At 37.4% G+C, this 10,367-nt stretch overlaps 2 protein-coding genes across 3 annotated transcripts in view; one reads left to right on the top strand and one right to left on the bottom strand.

Moving 5' to 3' along the window:
- Positions 1–5,142, top strand: part of LOC101745690 (LDLR chaperone boca) — a 180,062-nt gene extending 174,920 nt beyond the window's left edge. The window contains exons 1-4 of one of the 2 annotated variants that reach the window (XM_004932046.5): positions 2,279–2,545; positions 2,820–3,088; positions 3,254–3,508; positions 4,630–5,142. In XM_004932046.5, coding sequence (XP_004932103.1) covers positions 2,964–3,088; positions 3,254–3,508; positions 4,630–4,804 — 555 coding nt within the window. In that variant the 5' untranslated portion in view covers positions 2,279–2,545; positions 2,820–2,963 and the 3' untranslated portion in view covers positions 4,805–5,142. Of the gene's footprint in view, positions 1–2,278; positions 2,546–2,819; positions 3,089–3,253; positions 3,509–4,629 lie in introns of those variants that run through there. The other variant, XM_062669716.1, reaches the window with a different exon arrangement.
- A 1,604-nt stretch (positions 5,143–6,746) lies between these two features.
- On the bottom strand, positions 6,747–10,050 carry Rpa2 (replication protein A2; the record flags this gene model as incomplete). Its single annotated transcript, NM_001043474.1, is given in 7 exon segments — positions 6,747–6,863; positions 7,437–7,642; positions 8,227–8,412; positions 8,666–8,887; positions 8,959–9,029; positions 9,102–9,279; positions 9,915–10,050. Coding segments are annotated over 6 exon segments (780 nt in total). The 3' UTR covers positions 6,747–6,778.
- Positions 10,051–10,367: the final 317 nt, after the last annotated feature.

Raw genomic sequence — 10,367 nt, 5'->3', positions numbered from 1 at the left:
CCTGTACCTATTTATACTTAGGTCGTTTCCATTTCACGTATTCTCATCCCAATTGACCCCTCTTTCGTTGTTATTTGTACCTAAGACGTCCCCAATATCCCCAAAAACAACAGATTTTTACATGTATTTTTATTTAATCAAATACATTAAAACCAATAACAACTGAGACTTACCTATAATATATATGCTGGTTCAAACACTAAATAATGTTTATAAATCATAGTCGTCTTCTATTATTATCAAATAAATAAAAAAGAGCAAAGTTTCTAGCACTAAAATAATTACCACCACAGGAAGTTAATTTGAAGCGCGATTTTTTATAAGTTAGCAGCTATTATCATGCATATTCAGAGTTGTTTTGTGAACTTTCAACATTCTACTATTAAACTACAAAAAATGGAAGATTTTGCAACGAATATAAAACTTATATTGAGCGTCGAAAGATTTTCCCGGTTTTTTCCCGATTCGCCTCTCAATCCCTAATCGCCCCATTTTACCGGTACCTACCTATAACTACATAGATACCATAAAGGGGGGATTGAGAGATGATTGGGGAAAAATCCAGGAAAATCTTTCGACGCTTATTATTAGTTTTATATTCGTCGTCGTCGTGGCCTAACGGATAAGGCGTCCGGTGCATTCGTGTTGAGCGATGCACCGGTGTTCGAATCTCAGGCGGGTACCAATTTTTCTAATGAAATACGTACTCAACAAACGTTCGCGATTGATTTCCATGGTGAAGGAATAACATCGTGTAATAAAAATGAAACCTAGACGGTGCTGCTGGTGTCCCGGAATACCCCGCTGGACCAGAACCAGCCTGCCGAGTCGGGACGCGATACACCGTCGACCGGTCGCTCTATTACTCCTCCGCAGCGCGCTAGAGTGCTGGTAGCGCGCCGCGTGGCCTCTACCCCTTCAGGTCGCCCCTTGACCTTCACCAGGGGGAGGCCGCTACCTACAGGGGCTGGGACGTTCCTGGTTGTTTGGGTTGCCTGGGTTTTTTCGAGCGCCACCTCGAGACGACACTTAGCCCGGGGAGGGAACCCCGTAGGGCGCCCCGCAGGATCCAGTCTTAGCTGAATGTTCCACAGTAGGGGGCCCAGGACAGACCCCTGTGGAACACCACGCTCGACGGGGAAGCGGTAAACCACCCCACCGTGTCCGATGCATACGATCGACCTGTCCTCGAGATAGGAGCCGATCAGCCGGCGGAGGTACGCGGGGACACCGTGATACTCCAGCGCCCCCGCGATCACCGACCAGGGCAGGGTGTTGAATGCGTTCCAAGTGGTTATGTCCAAGGACACTGCCATTGCCACCCCGCCCCGGGTTACGGCCTCATCAGAGAGGGCACGCACGCGCAAAATCGCGTCGATCGTTGAGCGGCCCTCTCTGAAGCCGTACTGCTCCGCCGAAAGATCGGGACCCGACCCGGTCAGGTTTTTTTTTTTTTATTGCCTTTGTAGACAGACGAGCGTACGGCCCACCTGATGGTAAGTGGTTACCGTCGCCCATGGACTTCAGCAATGCCAGGAGCAGAGCCAAGCCGCTGCCTACTGCCAGATGATGCAGGCAGCCACGATCCTCTCCAACATTTTGCCCGCCTAGTCCAGCAACACGATGGGGCGATAGCCCGCGGATGAGTCCGCGGGGCGCCCGTCCTTCCTCGACAGGACCAGTCTGCCCGTCTTCCATTTCGACGGGAATCGTCCCGACTCGAGGCACGCTTCAAAAAGCCCCCCGAACCGGTCCCCTAGGGCCTCGAAGGCCAAGCTCCAGACCCGGCCGTGAACGCCGTCAGGGCCGGGGGCCGCGTCCTTCGCTCTCATTTTGGACACGGCCAAAATGAGAGCAAAAATGACTGAATTCAGTCGCTACTGAATTCAGTCAAGTGTAATAGCATTAAATAAGTTAGTCTACTGAATTCAGTCGCTGCTGAATTCAGTCAAGCGTAATAGCATTATGTAAGTTAGTCTACTGAATTCAGTAGCAAGGATGATTTCTGACTGACTGAATCATTTAGAAGTCTAATTAGAAACCCATTTAGGAAGGTGTAATCGCACTCCTCACGATCCCGCCAAAAAGTGTCCTTTTTTTAAACATCAACAACTAAGTACCACATTCATAAAGTTGGAATTTGTCCCTAATCACCCCATTTTACCCGTACCTATTAAAAAAGAACTGGTCATCTTAATCATAGATTATACACTTAATATATTCGAGACACCGGAGCACAGAACACTATTACTTCTAGCGAAGTAAGTTCTACACTTCCTTTCCCTACCATGTTTTAGAAAAGTACAACAGCCTAAATGTCGCGGAAAGAATCAATCAATCGCGGTAGTTTGTAAATCTTCTTCTTCTTCTGTTTAATTTTGGCTCGCGCGGCTTGCGCATTTGCCACAAAGCAAAATAAAAGCTTGGGAACTACGTAATAAAAAATAAAAAATACGGATTCGCAAGGGAGAGATTAATCTTAAGTTTAAAAAAAATCCAAAATGTCGCGACAGTCGCTTTTTTTTTAAAGTGATTTTATGACCAGGTAACTAAGACTTTTAAGTTATGTCTTATAATGTATATTCTTTTTTTGTGAAAAATGATAATATGGACTGAAATAAAATTCATCCCAGTTGATTAATGTCTCAAATTAATCATCTTCATTTCATTTCACTCCATAATATCATTTTTCATAAAAATATGAATATAAATTAAAATATAAGACATGATTTAAAGGTCTTAGTTACCTGGACATAAAATCCCTTAAAAAAATTTATCGCTGATTGCTTCTTTTGTAGAGCGCTTACTCATTTTCGCAGATATTGCCAGTGTTGGCATTGGCCGCTAAGAAAGCTGACGGACTGTGCACCGGAGAAACAGAACCTTACTAATAACTACAACTGAAAACAGAATAATTTAAAATAATTAAGAACACATAATTAACCTAATAGATTTAAGACAAAATGGTTAAAACTGTGCTAATCGCATTGATTTTATGGATTTCTTTATGTTCTGCGAAAAAGGCTGCACAAAAACCGGATTGGGCTAAAAAAGATATTCGAGACTTTTCTGATGCTGATATGGAAAGGTGCAACTTAATTTAATCTACTAAATAATAATAAAAAGATCGAGTTTTTCCTTAAAAATATGCAGTCTGTTATAATTCGTGGCTTGATTTTATTTTAACAAAAGTTGTTGGTTATTAAAAACTTTAATTTACTGTACGAACTTATTATGTTTTCTTTTCTTGTAGGCTTTTAGATCAATGGGAAGAAGATGAAGAGCCTCTTCCTGAAGACGAACTCCCTGAGCACTTAAGAAAACCTCCAGCTTTAGATCTTACAAAGATGGATATGTCGAACCCTGAGGCAGTTTTACAAGCAACTAAAAAAGGCCAGACTCTGATGATGTTTGTGTCTGTAGCCAACAAACCTTCTAGAGCAAGAACAGAAGAAATTACTAAGATATGGCAAACATCACTTTGGAGCAATCATATTCAAGCAGAAAGGTATTGTGATTTGAGGCTAACGGGCGATTTATATGAGACGAATTTTCCAAATATGAGCACATAAGACTAAATAACAATATCATATGTCATCGCCTTCAACTCTTTATCAGAGAACATAAATAGCATTTATCAATTTCTTACTGGTGGGAGGGAGTCTTGTGATTCTGCACTGGTAGGTACCATTTCCCTGTCTATTTCTGCCATGAAGCAGTGAAGTTTTTTGATTTGGAGGGTGGGATAGTTGTTGTATTTAGCAGACTTAGATCTCACGTCTCGAGGTGAGTCATAGCAATTTACATCATTGTTGTCTATGGACTCCAGTAACCACTTGACGCTGACTGGAGCTCATTGACCATCATATAAGCAGTAATAAATATACATATCAGGGTATGATCAAGGTAATGTGAAATAGTGAATTTTTCAATGAAGCAATAATTCCTGTTTTTTTTTTTATTGCTTATATGGGTGGATGAGCTCACAGCCCACCTGGTGTTAAGTGGTTACTAGAGCCCATAAACATCTAAAACGTAGACGCCCCACCCACCTTAAGATACAAGTTCTAAGGTCTCAGTATAGTTAATCAACTCCTGTAATTCAACATCATCAAGTTTGTTACTTTTTTATAAAAAATGAGACAAACACCAATGTTGCTTGACAAGGAAACTTGTTAAGACACCTTGGGTTGTAGCCTCTGGTAACAGTTTCTGTTATTCAAAATTGAAATTAGTCAAAGTTATTATTACCAGTAAACAGTCTTAGTACTATCCTTATTAAATTTAACATCTGGGTAATGAAGATGCAGCCCTATTGCCTCTTTATCTGAAGTTTTAGCAGGAAAGAGTAACTAATTGAATGGATATCTATTTACCTGCGGAGTCCCTTAATTCAGTTTATTTTATTGTCATTGAAACTAAAAACCTTGCTTTATAATAAAACAGAATGTCAATAATATTACACAAACATGCATGTGTGCATAATCAGGGTGAATTCAGAGGTTCCTATCAAATTGATATGATTTTTTTAAACAGCATAGATAGTCAAACAAACTGCTCATTTGTCAAATGTTACCAGATCCCATACCCCAGTATGAGTGGCTTTAGTTAAAGGAAGTTTTGTTTTAGGTACTTAATAGATGATGACAGAGCCATTTTCATGTTCAAAGATGGATCTCAAGCATGGACTGCTAAAGAATTTCTATTAGAACAGGAGGAGCTTAAAGAAGTTCAATTGGAAAGTCAAACATACCCAGGAAAGAAACCTGATATTAAAAACAAAGCTCTAAGGGATGAGTTATAAAATAACTATAATAAAATAAATTGTATGATTTATATGTATATTTGTACTAAAGTTTTCCGTAAACATTCCTGAAGCTGAGAGTAATCTACCAACATAAATGAAAAAAATCAGAATATTCATTTACAATACAAACACTTTTAGAAAGATTTTATCTTATAATAAAAAACCACAATTATGTACTAGCTAATTTAGTACAATTTGAGATCTTATTAGTTTCATTAAGGTATGTTGAAAAAGCGGTATTTTATTGATCAAGTTATTAGGATGGGCTAACGTCAGCTTATCCTGTAAAAATGAGCAAAATTTTCTATTTTTTTAAATAAAAGTAAATGAAAAGAGGAATCAGTTTTATTTTGTGTTAATGTTCATGAATAATAAGCATATGGCCCACATGATTGGTAATTAGAGAGGCATTTGCCTACATATAAAAATCCAGCTTGCTACCAGTTCAAAAGAATGTTATATTAACAATCAAGTAACATCAAAGAAAGTCTTTTGATGCTGCTACCACTAATTTGTTATAACGGCAATGTTACGCTAAACGTAAAACTCAAAATGTCAATACGAAAAACGTTTTGAACTTCGAAGTTGTAAAGACTCACTGTATGGATCTGTTGTAAAGTTTTAAAGACTCACTGGATGGATGGTGTCAGTGACTTGTTCCTTGGGATACAAAAAACAATGTACGTTATCTTAATTGTAATCAGTCATAATTATTTTAAAAAAAACCAGACAAATGTATTTATATCATTTGTTTGTTGACTCTTGTTTGATTCAGCATCCAATCCTCAAGATCCTTGTGATATGTCGATGTTCTTCAATGAATCGCATAAAAATCGCTACGTTTTCTTCAGTGATCGCAGTCGAGAGTTGGAGCTTTACGAATTTTGTCATGGAGAAAAAAAGGTTTACGGTGTTCAAATCAATGGACAATCAAATGGACGGTAACCAGCGCCTTGCCTCTGCCCCTAGCATTGCTAAAGTCCATGGGCTACGGTTACCACTCACCACCAGGTGGGCCGTGTGCTCGTCTGCCTACAAGAGTAATAATTAAAAATCTCAAAATCGACATTCGTGAAAACAACCACTGATCCAATCCAATCCTGGACAAATTTTAATGGTAGGCAGCAGGTTGGCTCTGCTCCTGGCATTGCTGCAATCCATAGGCGACGGTTACCACTGACCATCTGGTGAGCCGTATGCTCGTCTGCCTACAAGGGCAATAAATAAAAATATCAAAATCTGCATCCGTGAAGACAACCACTGGTCCAATTCAATCCTGGAGAAATTTTAACGATAGGCAGCAGGTTGGCTCTGCCCCTGGTAATGCTTAACCCATAGACATTGCTCCTGTGAGGAGGCAATCTTCTCCCGGTGGTGGCCAAGGTGCAACCTGAGGGGGTCGAGGCTGCACCGCACGCTGCCGTTACTCTAGGGCGCTGGTACCAGGAGGATGGGACAAAGCGTTGTCGGCAGCGATCCCCATTGCCGTCGTCGCCGAACATACTGTGGTAGAGCAACCCGGTCGGTGATGTATCGCGTTCCGACTCGGCTGGCTGGTTCTGGCCCAGCGGGGTATACCGAAACGCCACGGCATGCCCGGGCGACCTTTTAGGGCCGACGTACCGCGGAAACCGGCATCATTGGTGGTCGATCATCGCCTCAATGAATCGTCGGTCGGGCGTCCTCGAGGTGGAGCCGCGGGTCTGGTTACACAAAGTGAAAATCTCGCTTTGTATAATTGGTGATCTTGTTTCAGGATGTGTTGTCTACAGGGTCAGATGGAAGTCCTGCTGATTCAAGTATCTATTAATACTTACTTGAATAAAATAATTCTGATTTTGGTGTACCCCTGGAACACTCTTGGTACCTATTCACTAACCAGGTTTAAAATTAGCTCAACTAGAGCAATAACAAAAAATTGGTACAAAATATTTATTACATAAAAGTTTTAAAAAATGAAATATATAACTTTTAAAATGCATCAGTTGCTCTAAAATGCTCTTCATCAATTGTTGAGTAGATATGACCTTCTCCACACATCCATTCCAAAATGTTTCTGCAAGTAATCATAAAAAAATTAAAACCCTTTAATTTTTCTATACTTAATTTTAAATTTTTATATTATACTAGCTGACCCAGCAGACTTTGTAGTGCCTCAATCGATAAATAAAAGACCTAAACTTTTGTATAAAAGAAACTTAAAACAAAAAAAAGGAATTCGTCCGACAAGGGACACATCAAAGTAAAAACAAAATTGTTATTTTTATTTAATTTTGAGGATTTTCATATTTATCTACCTTTTAAGCCTTCTCTGGACTTCCACAAATAATTCAAGACCAAAATTAGACAAATCGGACCAGCCGTTCTTGAGTTTTAGCGAGACTAACGAACAGCAAATAATTTATATATAGATAGATAGAAGATAGATTTAATCTTTTTGTATGTGTGTTTGTCACTAAACTCCTAAGAAAAGGGGCTGATTGTGATGATTTATTTAAAATCTAACTGCTTTATTTTTTTCCTTTCAACTCTATTTTTAAGTTATCATTTACTATCAGTTATCAGTTATAATTTATTGGGGTAAAAATGTTTGAATTAAAATTTAGTATGTTGATTAAAAAATACATACTCAAATTCAACTTTTGTCATTCGATCTTTCAGTGAGGCATACATATCTTGTTTACTAATTCCTTGTTCAACAGTAGAGCCACGGATAAGGTTGAAGACCATCATCTGACGAGAATTTAAGCCATTCACTGAAGAGGTTTCAGTAATTCCAACCATTGAATTTGCAGGCAGCATGTTGTTAATTGGGACATCTTGAATATTTTTTTCCTGCAAAATAAAATCCAATTTATGAAGTAATGTATAGCAAAAAACATGTAGGCGGAAGCACCATTCATGATGGGACATAATAATCCACAGCAATGATGCAACTCAAATGCACTAGCAAGAGCTGAATGATAACTAAATTTGTAGTTCTGTCTTTATCAGAATAAAGGGTTCAAGTTTGAAAATAGTAGATTATTATTTTAAAATAAAACTGAAAAAAAGGAGAAGCATGTTGGATGTGCTGAAATTCATTTTATATGAAAATTGAAATGGTAAGTCATTGCTGATGAAGAAGACATCATTTACATTGCTGAAGAATCAATAACAAATAATACTATACTATGACATATTTTTATGTACTGTACTGTAATAAAAATATCTGACAATTATTATCAACTCTTTTTGTTACATACAAGAACTAAATATTTCAAATACAAAATTCATGTGTATTAAGCTAAATGTTGCTTAAACCAAATAGTCTTTAACCCCTCAAAATATTGTGTTATAAGTAGTTACTTCTGCCTTTAGCTATGGTGAATGGAAATGCGAATAATAAATTTTAAGATTACCAGGTATATTAGAATTACCTTCTTTGAGCCAGCTTCCATTTGTATTTTATTATGAATGCACTGAAAGTAGTGAAATGTAATAATGTTGACATCAGTAACTGGCATTATCTTAAATGCCATGAGCACTTTTGTCCCTTTATTCGTTTTCACATTGCCGTAAATTTGTATGTAATCATTTACTTGAACTTTAGGTGATGAGGTATCCTGAAATTGAAGCTCAGAAAGATTTAATATCTGTTTTTTTTTATGTAAAATACTCAATATCTAAAGAATCAAAATGGCATATACTTAAATATTCAAAAAGCACAGAATAAGTTTAATAACTTAATCTGACTTTGAGATTTTTTTATTTTTTTTATTACCATGATTGTGGACATGATTAATGGATTAACTCATTTTAATTAATGATTTCGTTTACATTGACATTACTCTGAAACTGGAAGTAACTTTCACTTACTTCAACTTCCATAGCCTCTTGGTCGAGCCAGAGTACAGCCCTCATCCTCCCTGTTATATCTTGGATTGTATATGTTATTTTAGTGCTTTGCATTCTAATGCTCCTGATTCTTGCAACTATTGACACTATTTGAATTTCTGTACCCCATATTTTCACACCTTCTTCTCCAGAATGCAAAGCTTGCCTGATGACTATAGGTGCTGTCCGTGCCGCTCTACGACCCTGTGAATAAATGTATTATTAATATATTAAATTTTCGTAATCAATTGAATTTTATTTTTTTGTAAACTTACAGTTTTTTTGGGTGTTGCCGTATTTCCAAATTGATTTGTGGTGTTAAGGAAGCCACCTCCAGAAGGATCATCTGAATGTAACAAATTCTAATTAATACAGAAAAAACTATAAAGATAACCATGTAAATGATAAAACAACAAACCATTCCACATTGTTTTAAAGTAGAGGTCAAAATTGTTAGTTGAAGACTATTCTAGTAACAGCAGTAGTACAATGCACTAAACAATTCCGAACCGATCTTAATAGAAAAGGTAGTATGGTTTAATTTTTTTAGTTTTGATTCTTATTCCTGTAAACTTTTTTCAAGCGAGTAAGCCACTATAGTCGGATTTTTAATTAGACGAAGCTAGCTGACAGTAGCTAATGTCACTTTGTGAAATAATGTTGCTATATTTAAAGTAATAGTGATGCGTTCAGTTCTCGTTCAATCACGAATGAACAATGAGTGTGAAGAGTTAATCATTAATTTCAAACTATAAAAGAGTACTATTTATATTTTACAATAAAATTGTATTAAAGTGCTCCAATATATGTTGCTAGTAGTATGTAACTACAATCAGCTTTTTTATTTTCATTACTTACCTATAATTGTTATATTTTATACATCTATAATTTCAACTATATGATGTATTGGAAATAGGACAGTCTTACAAGTACTTCCTCGCAATGTTTTTCTTAATGTTTAAAACACTCGGTATTCAGTACAGGTAGATATTATAGGAACATAATATTTCGTCGAAAACTCGTTGGTATGTACAAAGCACGCCTAAAATTCGAACCCCGTACCCGATATCGGCAATTCGGCACACCAACTGTTCACTAGACAATCGAGGCAATTTCATTAATTCAGGAGTTTTTTCAATCGTTCACTTTGTCACAACACTATTTTTATTTCATCAAAAACTGACAACACAGTAAACGTCAGTTGACTTCGTCTAATAAAAAATCCGACTATAGGTTCACATATTTTATCTTCCAAAAGATGATGATTTATTTTGTTTCAGTAACTTTTAACAGTTTTAACCAAAATGTCCCTTTGGAGTTTGGCCAGACAGAAGTCTCAATTAATTCCCGCCATTTTATAGATTTTTTTGAATTTGTTTAGTGGATAGGCGAAGGGAATCTAGCCGAGAATATAATAAATATTAAATATTCTTTAATTCACTATCTAACATATTCAATTACAAGTAACATTACAAGTACAAGTGATATTGTCTGAGAGTGTAAAGGCGCCATATGTGCCGCTCCCTGTATCTGGCCTCCAGTCACCTCCTTGAGTTGGTCCACCCATCTAGCTGGCGCTCTTCCTCTAGCGCGCTTTCCCTCTATTTGTCCGAGAATTATGAGTTTCTCCAGGCTGTGCAATGAGGATCGCATTATGTGCCCAAAAAAACTCCGGATCCATTCC

This window comes from Bombyx mori, chromosome 8, assembly GCF_030269925.1.
Source record: "Bombyx mori chromosome 8, ASM3026992v2".
In the NCBI taxonomy this organism is placed as follows: Eukaryota; Metazoa; Arthropoda; class Insecta; order Lepidoptera; family Bombycidae; genus Bombyx; species Bombyx mori.
This window is presented reverse-complemented; position numbering and strand designations above follow the sequence as displayed.